Raw genomic sequence first — 13,813 nt, 5'->3', positions numbered from 1 at the left:
AAAAAAGCTGTAGATGCTGACCAGACCTGCATGGTGGTACATGTAGACAGTTGTGGCGTCGACGGAGGCCCAATCGACGGGATCGTCGACGGAGGTTTGACTCCAGACGATGAAGAGGTCTTCGTCGTCGACGGTGTCTTCGTCGTCGACGGTGTCTTCGTCGACGACGGTGTCTTCATCGACAACGGTGTCTTCGTCAACGACGGTGTAGCATTCGTCGACGAGCTCGTCGACGACGGGATGTTCGACGGCGGTGAGGGAGCAGCCGTCGACGGCGGCGTCGACGAAGCTACCGTCGACGGAATCTTCTTTAGTTTAGCTGTCGACGATGCGCTGGCAATGGCAGACGAAGATTCCTTCGTCGACGAGATAGGTCTAACAGAGACATAGACCATCGTCGACGGTGAAGACGCCGTCGACATTAACATTTCAGGTTTAGGAGATGAGAAAGTTACCGTAGACGTAGTTGTTGCGTCGACGGGCATCTTCTTCGACGACGTAGTCGACGACAGGACCAGTTTCTGAGATAAAGTCTCCTCAGAAGTCATTTTTTGAGGTAATTTCTTGGTTGTTTTTCACGGGGGAGTGGATGGCCCAAGACTGGCCTTAGTAGGAGGAGTAGCCTTAGAAGTGGAAGGCCTCTCAGCCCCCTTAGAAGATTGTTGCCTTTTTACAATCTTGGCCCCAGGAGAAGACAAAACCTCCTCAGCAGCTCTCTTCCTAGAAGCTGATGTAGATCCAGAGGCAATACTGCCTACCTCAGAAACAGAATAGTCTTGGTCCTTGAGCTTTTGTAGCCACAAAAGCAAGCGTCCCTCTCTGTCCCGAAGGGTCTTCTGAGGGAAGGTTCTACAAATCTTGCAGTCCTTCACTTGATGTTCAGTATACAGGCAATAAATGCACTTCTTGTGAGGATCTTCTTTAAAAAGCCGGAGCTTACCACAAGAGTTACAAGGCCTGAATAAGGATTTCTTAGATGAAGACATCTTGAAAACCAGATTCCAGTAGAAAGTAGAGAAGTACTGAGCAGAGCCATTGAGACTCCCTACACACGACGTGCGGTAGAAAATCTGAGAGCCTGAGCCTCTGAGGAAACATTCTAAGTGGGTGCTGACGCCTGATTGGCTGTAGTTTGGTCTATTCAAAATGACTAGGATAGTCATGAGTGTGGAAGTTTTTACATCGTAGCTTATGGCTACTTTACTTCCTGGTTGGTTATTACCAAGGTTTTTGGTTTCTTATAGGCATATTATTGCTTTTTCATGTACCGTGGGACTCCCACTCCGACGACGGGGAATGATTCAGGCATGTGAATCTATGAAAGACACCCCAATACTGGAGAATGAAGGTTATTGCAATAGATAACAAAACGTTTCCATTTTGCTGCATAACAGGCACTTGAAGTAGGCCTTCTGGCCTCTTTGATGATGTTCATACAGTCTGGTGGGAGATTTAAATAACCCAATTCTGACTTCAGGAGCCAGATCGCGAGGTTCAGTTGTTTGGGATATAGGTGTCAGATTTCTCTATGGCTCTGTGTGAGGAAACTGGATGTGAGATGCAGCTTTTGATGTGCAACTAGTAACAGCTCCAACAGGGTTGTGAACCACAGTTGACGGGCGCATGTGGGAGTTACTAGGATCATTGTGAGAGACGTTTGCCTGAGTTTCCGAACCACTGATGGAATGAGTGGGAGAGGCGGAAAAGCTAGACCAGTTCATCCATAGTGCATTGCCTTTGGAGAGCGGTTGTGAGTACCTGTAGGCGGAATTTGGGCATTCTGCGTTTTGGTGTGTGGCGAAAAGATCTATTTGAGGGACTCACCATCTTTGAATGTATGGAAGTGGGAGCACTTGCTGAAGTGTTACCATGTGAAAATGGTCTGACTGTATGTAAAGATTGCATTCTCGGAGGTCCAAGATTGGTCTGAGAGAACCGTCCCTTTTGGGTATGAGAAAGTAAAAAGAGTATACGCCTGACTCGTGGTATTGTAGTGGTACGGGCTCTACAGCCCCTTTTAAAAGGAGAGACTGAACCTATTGTTTGAGGAGGTGTAAGTAATCTGGTGACAATTTGTGTGAACCTGGGTGGGGGAATGCTTGGAGGATTGTTGGTGAACTCAAGGCAATAACTAGAACAGATAATTTCCAGTATCCATTTGTATGTAGTTCTGGACTACCAGACTGGTAGGAAATGTGAAAGACGCCAGACAGGTGTGAAATGGTCAGGGGGAGTGTAGGCAAGTCACTGTTTGGTATTGGGGGGTGGGCGCGTATCGGAGCCTCTACCTTTGCCATTATTGCCTCTGTAACCCCCTCTGAAGTAACCCTTAGAGGCAGAGGGTTGATCGTTGCCTTTATAGGTAGTGGGGGCAGTATCTGAGGAGGAATTCTTGGACCCTCCGCAGTAGCAGCGCCGAAAGGAACGGCGTCCTGGGGTTAATTGAAGGGCTCCCATAGATTTGACCACTTCTGTATCCACCATCTTTTCTAACGAGGAATCTACCTCAGGGCCAAAGAGATGTTCCTTGTCAAATGTTGTGTTAAGGATAGAAGTTTAAACCCTTGGTTTGAATCCTGAAATAAGTAACCAGGCATGCCTTCTTAAAAGGACACTGGTGTTGACAGATCTGGCTGAATTGTCTGCAGCGTCTAGGGCGCACCTGATAGAATTATTGGAAATAAGCTGTCCCTTCCACACTAGCTCTTGCGCCTTGGGCTTGTGCTCATCAGGAAGAAATTGGAGCAACTGCTCCATTTCATCCTAATGTGCCCTGTCGTACCTGGCTACCAGTGCTTGTGTACAGGAGATGCGCCAAAAGTTCGCAGCCTGGGAGGCTACTCTTTTGCCCAAAGCGTCTAGCAGCTTAGATTCTTTGTCTGGGGGTGGAGCATCTCCTGTTTGTGAAGTGGCCCTTCTGCGTGCATTGGAAACTACCAAGGAATCCAATGGTAACTGCCCCCTTGTGTATGCTGGATCTTATGGTGTCGGCTTATATTTCTTGTCTACTCTTGGGGTGAGGATACGTGCCCTGACAGGATCATTACAAATATTGTCTACATGTCTGATCATACCTTTGAACATGGGGAGTGTGTGAGAACTTTTGTGTACTACTAAGAGTCTTAAAAAGCAAATCCTATTCAACGGATTCCTTATGCAACTGAACCCCCATGGTAGTTAGCAGCTCTACCCAGCAATTCTATGTATCTTACACTGTTGTCAGCTGAAGAAGGCTTAGTAGGGTACAGATCAGGATCCTTCACTGTGGGGGAATTAGTGTTGTAATCTGTCCAGGGTTCTGCGGGTATTGGCTCATTGTCTCCAGCCCCATTATACTGATCTTCAGGTGTATGTGGTGGCGAGTGCTCAGGTGAAATTAGGAATGGTTGAAACTGAGGAGGAGGTGGTGATGAAAGAGGATGAGGAGAAGGATTAGTACCAACCTTTTTCCTTTTTAAAGGAATGTGGTAGACCTAATCTGTCTCAGGTTTGCATTTTGTCACCTTTGTGGTAATATGTCCAGTTGTTGGGTGAATATATAGCTCCTGCAGTTTTGGATCCAGGTTGGAGGGCAGAGCATCGAAATGTTGCTCTTTGGATGGATTTCTAGGAAAAGCAAGGGAACCCAAAGGTAATACACTAGGGACCTTGGGCGCTACTTTGTTACTAAAGACAGTGGTCCCTAGAACATTAAAAAATGAATGGTTAGAATCAACATAAGCTAGATAGCCAGTATGTTCTTTTTCCAGCCGGACAGAGATTTATTTTGCAAATATATATAGTATAACACAAAATTGAAGGTAATGTCAAGGGGGCAGCCTGTGACACACATACAACAAGACAAAACAGCAATTTTTACAGGCAAAAGGCGAACGAGGCGGTCTGTTTCCTAGTATTCAGTGAACAGACTTGATTCAATCAAAGTACCATTGTGCAATGTAATCAACTTATTTAGTGGACATATGGTACAAAAGTTGTCGACGTTTCGATGCACAAACTCTAAATAAATGGCATCATCTTCAGGACAGAATTATAAAACATGTCTGTCTTGGGATCATATAGGTTCCTTTCATACGTGCATAACAAACAAACAATTTTGACAAAGGTGAAATAAATGGGAGAGATGGAAAAAAGAACAAGAATTTAGACAGTTAGCTAGGTACGGACCATTCTAGTCAGAGTTCATTGACTTGTCAGTGACTTTGTTACCAGTAAGCTGAGAATAAAACTATGCAGGCACGCAACTGGTGGTGGAAGTGGCATGCGGAACTAATTCGACATGCCGATGTGACAACATGGGCAGCGTGCGGCGCAGTGCAATTATCTGATTGTAGTGTACGGCGTAGTGAGGAGATAGAGAAAAACCGTTAACAACACAATGACGAATATAATGCTCGCGGCTAGGAGGATTTAAGCCAGGCGTTGAGCAGGCAGTTGAAGGGGATAGTATTACACGGAAGCTAGTACGCCGCTCGACTTACATGAGTCGCAGTACTGTTGGCTGTGCTCCAGAGACAAGCACAGGTTGCACACTTTGTGTGAGTCAGTGCGCGGGAACTTCGCATGGCACCGAGGGCAGAATTTAAATGGAGTCTGTTCTATCTACTGCGAGGCGGCCCGATGGCCTTCCATGAGCTACAAGAGTGTTTTTGAAGTATAAATGATACGCAGAGAATGGGATTTTATAATCGAAAACAATACCGTCGCGGGTGAGTGTCTTGCAGGAGCATGCAAAGCATGTGATCTACAGCTCACACGCCTCAAACATAATTTTTCTGTCCCCACAAGTGCTAGTGAATCAGATGTCTACAGTTCCTTTACTACTCGAAAACACTAGCTCTAAATTTTAAAACTCGTACTTGACCCTAGCACTGGTAGCGGAATGAGCAATGCCTAATCCAACCTGCCTTGGGGCCGATGTTCTACACACTTAATTTGAAAAATCACAAACAGAAAATGCACATTTACGAAAAGCACAAAAGGCTGGTATGATAGTCAAGAGACCTCTAACTCCTTCACTCTGGTTCAACTCAGGATCATTAACTGGCTTTCCCATCCGTTGAGTTAGCCCCCGGGAATAGTCTGGACAAGAAGTGGCCCTACCTGTGCAGAAGTGTGTTGCACCACCTAACAGGTCCTTTAATCAGGTGGCACAGAACTGTTAAGTGGGGATTCTGCTAATCAAAGGCAGCTATTTGCATAAGCAAAGACATAGTCTGAGGTGAATAATGGAGTGGTTAAGGGGACTGATGCTGGTTGTAGTGACTGATGCTGTGTGTACACCAATTCTCTTAAATACACCCTAAACTTTCTAAACTGATGAGGGAACTGCTTAGCATGGGTCACCAACCTCACGGAGTGTGCCATGGCTCTAGTATGTTTCAATCACTCAAGAGTGGAAACAGCCTTCTCGCCCAAGAAGGCCATGTTCTTCAGGGAAGCCTGCACATATCCTGAAAAGCATGTGGCATGCATCCATGTGAAGCGACACAGCTCGCCGGGAGTGCCGTCTGCCCTTCCCAAACAGTCAGTAGTGTCCAGGCCAGCATAAATCAGGTACTTGGAAACGTCTTGTCCATCTTGCATATTATGGCCAGAGAGGCTCTAAGGTTTTGTGGGAAAGTCAGCAAGATCTCCATAACTATATTCCACAGGGCATACATATAGCAACCTAATAAACAAACGACATTACTGATTGCAGTGCCAAACTGGCCTAAGAGATCTTTCATTCCCCATAAACCTCAATTCATTTGAGTTCTCTATCCGGTAGTGCAGTGGGGAAGAATTCAGATTAATTCGAAGATGCCTACATTACTACTCTCTGGGGTAGGGCGTTTGGAAGTCAGGGTATCCAGGTGCCAGCCTATAGCACCTGGTCACAGGTCTATTCACTAGCCGGAAAGAACATGGTTTGGACCAAATCCCCATCAAAGTGCATAGCATAAGGGCATTGTCAGAAAGAAGCAAGAGTTTAGATGAAGTTGATCCTGGGTGTAAGGACATTCATTTTGGTTTCAACAGTAAATCCCGCACTTCAGCTGCTCTCCAAACCTCAACAAATACATTTTCCTGAGTCATCCCAGTATCTGGGGACGAATCAAGCCCACAGACTTCTTTCAAGTCTGTGTAATAATTGTTATCAGCATAATTGCCCCCCATTATCATATCCTTTTGGTGTGCCTTAGTCGGAATCAGAGCCAAAAACACAATTGAACCTCTGTTGCCCCCCAACTGAGGTTCAATTGTGTTTTCGGCTTGACAGTGGAACCGGTGAGGAACCAGAGTGTATGAGACCAGTTGTGCTTTAGTTAGTTCATAGAATGACAACGGTCAAGATCAGGCTGAAATCAGTTCAAGGTTAGACATCAGGATCACATAATCTCCTGTCAAGGGTATCAGACAACGGCACTGAAGAGCTGAGACCTGATACGGGAATAGGCACTGGCATAGGTAACTTACCAGATTCAGTACCAGACCTGGAACAAGATCCATGGAAAAAGAGGGCACTACAAGACGTCATGTTAGCGGAAACCTAAATAGAAGCTCCTGCGGATCACTGAGGCCTGAAGACACCTCAGAAGAAGCCAGAAAAATGTCAACGATCTGCAGCATGGGCTCTTTGAAGGCATTACTTGCTGGAGCATCGCTAGTGGCCCAGAAAAATCAGAGTGCACCAGGATCAGATGGGGGATTAGCACAGTACTCTGGGCCCCCAGAGGAGACCAGCTAGTATTGTGATACCCTTGTGCCCTCTATTTGGACACGGAGTCAAGGGGTGGAGAAGAATCTGCTTTGCTTTTTTGTGTTTCTGTTTTGATTTACATTTTAACTTAACAAAATTGTTTGCCCAAATGGTGGACTATCGCAAGACTAGCCCAGAGACTGGGACTGAGCCACAGCCCACAACCTGTAGCGGGATTGCCGCAAAGGTTTCAACATTTTATGGTGCTGGATGACATACATCTTTCGGTACCGGATCACTTTAAAATGCATGAGTCCGCACTTGTCCCACAACTTCGAATTGTGCAACAAAAACCAACACTGGACACACTTTCTTCAGGTATGTGATCAACATCGGTTTTCTACAGTCACAGAATGTCTTGAAGACTTGTTTTTCAAGGGGACATCATATCATAGCACACACACTTCTTATTCTCTGAAATCCTCAAAGGTCGGATAAGAGTAGAAGCAGACCTCGAGGTTCTTGTTGGAAGGTGTGGAAGGAAAGGAACTGAGTTAAGCTGAGGTGGCGCTTATATGCAGCTCTGCTGCGTCATTTCCAAGCCCGTGCGGACTCGGCATGGAGACACATGGCACCACTTAGTGGAGTGCAGGAGCACTGCTGAAAGATTTCCAGATCCAGTCTAGCAACTGGGGAACATTGTACAGGAGAGGAATCTGCGGTTATAAGTATCTATCAGGAAAAAAGCAACAGCAATTCACAAGTACTAAAGGTTCCAGTAAACATAATTTGTAGAACATCAGGAAGGAACCACTGCACTTGCATTGAAAGACTGTGCACAGAGGTATTCATAGCTTTTCATAGAAGATGTCAGCCATGACACCAGGTATCAGGCAATTAAAAAGGTGGCAGGATGTAGAAGCAGTTGGTATTACAATAACCCAGCATAATGCTGATTTTATTAACTCAAAAAGAATGAAATGCTGCAAAAGGTAATTAGTCAAACCCCTAGTCCCCCTGTGCCATTGTATGGGGATTTGTGAATGAGAATAAGAGCACTTTTGTTGTGGAACCTGGATACAGATAAAAGATGAGCATGGGTTTTCTTCACCTATTCGCTCAAAGGGCTGGAAGAAGCAAGGAATGGGTGAGCCCGGCCAAGATAGGCTAAGGGACCAGCAGGACTTCAGTCTTAATCCCATGAAACATTAAATTGAAACTCACCATGCTTAGCAGGGGGTTAGAAATAGTAATGAGGTGACACGGTAGAATGAAGGCTACTATCATTCACCAGAGTGTAAGTAGTAGGAAAATAAAGTAAGATAGAGGGAACACAGTTCAAATAAGCTGCAAAATTAGAGAACAGTTTGAGTGTTTTGAACAAATAGGTTGACGAAGTAGGATGGTCAGAAGGAAGCATATTTAGTCAAGGATGAGAAACAGTAGGCAGAAGAGACACTGTAAACTAACTTAGGTAAAATGAGGAGCTTTATTTGAACTATTACATGAATTCTCAGTACTGGTGCTATACAAACATATGCACGTGATACTAAGATTATGTTGTGTTTAGAAATTAGTCTGATAAATAAGACAACTATGTCCTGCATGTATAACAATGAGAAAAACAGAGTCCGCTGTCCAGTATAGATGTTCTCTTGACCACCCCAAAACAAATGCTGCTCTACTCGCCTTTGTCGAAAGGCCACTCTTTATATTCTTTCATAACCTTTCCTCTCTCTAGACACTATCATGCAAAGTCTGAAGTATCAGCGCCAGTTCAGCCAGTGATTCTCTTTCATAAACACTCGCTAATACACAGTTTTCAAGATACCTTGTATGACACAATAGGCTTTACACCAAGTAAGCTCAATCACCACTACATAAGGCCTTAGATTTGGTGATAAAGACAAATGTCCATCTGCAACCTTCATTCAGAAACCCTGTAGGTGCATGAGTGGCATGTGTAGCAAGTTGCATTCGATGGAGAAATTGCAACAGCTTTATTCATTCTGGCAGGCCCTAAAGCCCATGCTTTCTTAAGAAACAGTTTTGAGTTAAGATCTGGAACTAGAAAATAAAATACATATTTGTATTGTTGCACCATATTCAGTCACTTTCTCTCATTTTATGTGTCTTAACTCTCAAACCCTTTTCCCCACTGCCACATTAAACCTGCCAGTGTGCGGCATGCAGTGACTAAAAAATATGAATCACTGAAATCTGCATGCATCGATGAGAGAATCGACTGGTTAAAAGAATTGCTGTATGTGTAGCTAGGGGACTAATGAGCCTTTCCAAAGGAAAGTGTTTTTGTTACTGCTCACAGTACAATACAAGATAGGAGCAGAAGGAAGTGCTCATTCTCATCTACAGGAGACTGAATGACTTAACTCTGGAGTTCCAAAGGGTAGCTCATGGGCAGGAGATTGAAAGAAGGAGAAGGGCAGGAGATTGAAAGGAGAGGGACAGATGACTCACTAATGACTTAGGTTGTCTGGCTATAAGTGGGCACTTTGAATCTACATTGTTACTGTAAGAGACAAAAGTAGGAAAAGAACAGGAACTCTGGATACATGGACAGTAGGCATTAGTGAATAGGGAAGGAAAGAGAAACAGGAGAAAGCTCTTAGGTTACCACCAGCAAGTAATGGTAAATTGACAGGAGAGCGAAACAGCAACCTACTTTGGAGGATAAAAAAATGATGGGGAAAATTGAGGGGCTGAAGGCTGTACTGGTTATTACACAGAAGGAAGATGTAACATCAATCTGAAACTGCAGTGCAGTGTTGTTTTTAGTAAATACCATCAACAGCATATACTAGGTTTCCTCTTAGTTACCTCTATTTGACCTCCACATAGCTCACTTTCCTCCTGTAACAATGTCAATGTGCCAGACCTTTAAAGTTTGATACTTACTGCATTTTTGCCTTGATCTCGGCAGGAGCTACACGTTTTACATTCTATACATTGCCACCTTAGAGCTTTCACTCGAACAGTCAGCTCTGATGAGAACTTCAAACAGGATGGATGACCTGAGGAAAGAAAAGAGGAGTAAGCCAAAAGCATTGCAGGACTTAGTTTCAAAGTTGGAGTCTCTCTTTTGACAAACTCGGAATGGAAGTGCGGCTAGAGAAGGATAATCAAGGGAAACCTACCTCAAAAGGGTGATAAAAAGAGAAAATGCTTAATTCCCATTTCCACTGCTGCAGACCAGCCCAACACCTCACCAAGGAAGTAAGTCATGAGGAAAATTTCTGAGCCAGTAGGACCAAGTTTAAGAGTGTATGTAATGGCATGTGAAGTGAATTTAATTATGTGAAGAGTTTTACAGAATGCAATAATACAATTAAATTAATTCAAAGCACTACTAAAGAATACACTTCCAAGGTTTGCAGGTCACTCCTGTGCAATTTTGCAGTGCATTTTTGATGTGTTGGGTCTTTTCTTGAACGTTTCTTATTCACCAACTGATTATTCTCTAAACCTAGCAGTACAAGATTGGCCCTCGGTACATCAAGTTTGGTAAAAAGGGTAATTAATAATGATTTGTAGGATTTAAATAAACTATTATTTTCAATTCATTTTCTTTTGTGTCATCAAGAGCCTTTTATAAGAAGTCTATGACTGATTATTAAAAAAAACAGTTTGTAAGGTTTATGGGGATATGGGTGCTGAGTCGCGGAGGCAGGAAATAACCCTTAACCATTGGGAACTGCCTTCGGAAGAAGAGTTTATTAAGGTGGCAATGGGGGTCTCCTCAGGCTCTCCGCTGGCCCCAATCCCCCAAAAATTCTGGAAAGAGCTTGGTCCCGAGGTTTTTCCACTGCTTCACCAGTTATGTAATCAATCACTTAGCAGTGGAGTGGTGCCTCCCTGTTGGAAGATGGCAGTGGTCTCACCCATCCTGAAAAAACCTTCATTGGATCCCAACTGTCTCAAGAACTATAGGCCAATCTCCCTATTGCCATATCCAGTGAAGATAGTGGAGCGCCTGGTTAGCCACGCACTCTCGGGCTTTCTGGAAGGCAATAATAAGTTGGGGGATGAACAGTTTGGTTTTCAACCAGGACATGGGACCGAGACAGCACTGGTTACCATGCTGGATAATCTTCGGATGCGGGCGGACAGGGGACATTCCGCAACTCTGATCTTGTTGGACCTGTCCGCCGCGTTCGACACGGTAAACCATGTCACACTGCTGACGAGACTGGAGGAGGTGGGGGTGCCTAATATGGCTCTGCAATGGTTCCAGTCTTACTTGGCAGATAGACGGCAGGCCGTTGCCCTAACCCCTTTTCAGTCAGACTTTATTAACAACAGGCATGGGGTACCGCAGGGGTCATCAATCAGTCCGATACTATATAATTGTATATGCGGACGCTTATGGATGTCATCAAAGCCCACAACATTAGTGTGGTTAACTATGCTGATGACACCCAATTGATAGTGTCCCTGGATGGCGATCAGGCGGACTCCCAAGATATTTTCCACAAGTGCATGCGGGACATGGTATTGTGGTTAAGAGACAATGCTTTGCAATTTAACAGTGACAAAACAGAGATTCTGCACTGTGGGGTGGGCAGAGTGCCGTCAGTTCTACCATCGGATTTCTGGCCTTTCCCCACGGATGGCCCTCTGGTACCTGTGAGCATGGTGCGTAATCTGGGGGTTAGCTTGAACGATAAGCTCAACCTGGACTCGCACGTTAATAGGGTAGTCAGGAACTGCTATATGCTCATTAAAGGACTCCGGAAGGTTCTACCACTGCTACCTCCTCAGACTAGAGGGACAGTGGGCAGGAGTGTCATCCTTAGCCGCCTGGACTACTGTAATGCCTTGTTGCTGGAATCCCCAAGGTATCTAATATCGCGGCTCCAGAGTGTCCAGGCGGCAGTAGCAAAGCTAGTCTTGCGGAGATCGCACGGATCATCAACTTCCCAGGCATTAGCTGAGCCAAAGGATATTGTTCAAGTTGCTGTGTATTGCCTTTAAGGCCTTTCACGGTACAGGGCCCAACCCACTTCAGGGTAGGTTTGGCTGGTATAACCATGTAAGTAACTTGCGATCCACTGCAGCTAGCCTGGCAACCATCCCGAGGTTCAAGCGAACCACAATGGGTGGGAGATCGTTTGGTGTGGCAGCTGCTCGTCTGTGGAACAGCCTCCCCTTGGAACTGAGGCAAATACAGGAGCTGCTGTTGTTTCGGAGGAAAGTTAAGACCTGGTTGTTCCCCAGAGTGTAATCCGTATCTAGCATTTGCGGATGATTCCAACTTTACTGTGTCTTAGCGCCAGGATGCCTGTAGGGTTGCAGTGCGCTCTATAAATGTGGGATACATACATACATACATTACTAAGGCGTGTTTTACGCTGTATGATCCCTTCTTATTTTATTCAGGAAAGTGTGAACATGAGAATTTTAATGAAATCAGGCAACCTATGTATGGTCACTCTTCAGCTTTGTATTGGTCCGTGGGTTATGTCAGAGATTTGACTGCCCAGTGCGAGGGGGAAGGGTTCTCACTGTTCTACTGACAGCAGCTACGTGTCTCTTTCTACATAATTCTAACAACCATATCTGAAGTACGTGCAGCTGGGTCTGCACTGTATGACACTTGCTGTATGTTGGAAGACTTGAGAATATAGAGTTGCGCTATAAAATCTGACAAAGTCAGTATAAGCTATTTTGCTTGAATGCACTTCATAATATCACTCACTTTCCTTGCTTCCATCTAACCCACTCTGGTATCATACCCAATTCCTATCAGCCCCCCCATGATTTAAAGGGTATGTAAAAATAGAATACATAACTGTGCTCAATACTATACACTAGGTCTTGACCTAGTGTAGAGAACTGCTCTTGGCATACTAACAGACTGTTATAACATGCCCAGAATCAAAAGGATAGCAAACACTGACTAAATGGGTGGGGGACAGCAATTCCAGATTTCACTTTATCAGTCGTCAGTCTAGTTTAGAAAGCATAAGTTTGTTGACTAAAGATATACTTTGAATACAGACCATCATCTCACTGATACTGCTCCTCCAGGTGACATTTCCGGTATGACACTTCCTTTGAAGAGCTAGGAAACCCATAATTGTCCACAATATCATGGGGAGAGGATAAGTTAGAAAGTTTCAGGAAAAGCGCACATCAGTCTATCTATTTAGTAACAGACGGCCCAACGCAGAATACAAAACACATATTAGCCCTAGTTAAATGCACTGGTTACACATACTGAACATGCCAGTAGTAGGTTCCAGGCCAAGGTCCTCCTCCAGGTGAGAATATGGGTGACATATCCATATCAACAGTATTTTCAGAAGTAGACACAGCAACAGTTCAGAGATATACTTAAGGTGGTGCATTATAATAGTATATTTCTTGCTGATACACCCCTACTGGAACCGTACAAAAATATTACTTACTTATAATCTTAGTTCATATGCATATATATCATCCTTGCACTCACAATATTTTTAAGTACCTTTTGAAAAATACATTCCTTGTTTTAAAAGCATGATTTTCAGATGTTGCCTTATGTAGGCAATAGTATTCAAACGTACTTATTTTCCCACTTAAAAATAATACAGATTTAGAAAATAAAGTAATTTGTAAAAAAACAAGGTTTGTTCAGCACTTTCAAATTCATTAAAAAAAAGCAAAGGAGATACAAGAAAATGAAGCCATGTAGGCAGTGGCTTCAAGTAGGTGACAATCAACACTTCTCCTTTAAGCTAAACTGCAAATACACTGCTTCATAATTCTCAACTATCATTTTGACTGAGTGGTCACGGGACGCCAGGACCATTTACCAGGTCAGCTGTTTTGGGCATCAATAAAGATTCCTAGGATAGAAAAGTAGATTAAACAGGTTACATTTACATCTGCATCATGGGACCTTTATTAAGCTCTTTCCCAAAATAAAGGATGCACAAGAAAATCAATAGAATTGTACACAAGCACAAGAAAAGCCATTAGTTTGGCATCGTAAACCAGCCTTTTGGCTTTGTCAAGTCTTGTTTTGGCTTTTGCAAACGTTTATTGCTGGGGAATCTTCTGGGCCTGCATCAATCTAAAAACAATCATGGGCAAAGCAATTAGGTCTGGCATTGGCTACCAGTCTTGGGC

General features: G+C 44.1%; 1 protein-coding gene across 2 annotated transcripts in view; it reads right to left on the bottom strand.

Annotated features, from left to right (window-relative positions):
* Positions 1-13,813, bottom strand: part of KAT6A (lysine acetyltransferase 6A) — a 1,535,407-nt gene that overhangs the window by 1,216,464 nt on the left and 305,130 nt on the right. For both annotated transcript variants that reach the window (XM_078666232.1, XM_078666233.1), the window contains exon 4: positions 9,599-9,714. In XM_078666232.1, the coding sequence (XP_078522358.1) occupies positions 9,599-9,714 (116 nt within the window). The remainder of the gene's footprint in view (positions 1-9,598; positions 9,715-13,813) is intronic.

This window comes from Lissotriton helveticus, chromosome 11, assembly GCF_964261635.1.
Source record: "Lissotriton helveticus chromosome 11, aLisHel1.1, whole genome shotgun sequence".
NCBI lineage: Eukaryota > Metazoa > Chordata > Amphibia > Caudata > Salamandridae > Lissotriton > Lissotriton helveticus.
This window is presented reverse-complemented; position numbering and strand designations above follow the sequence as displayed.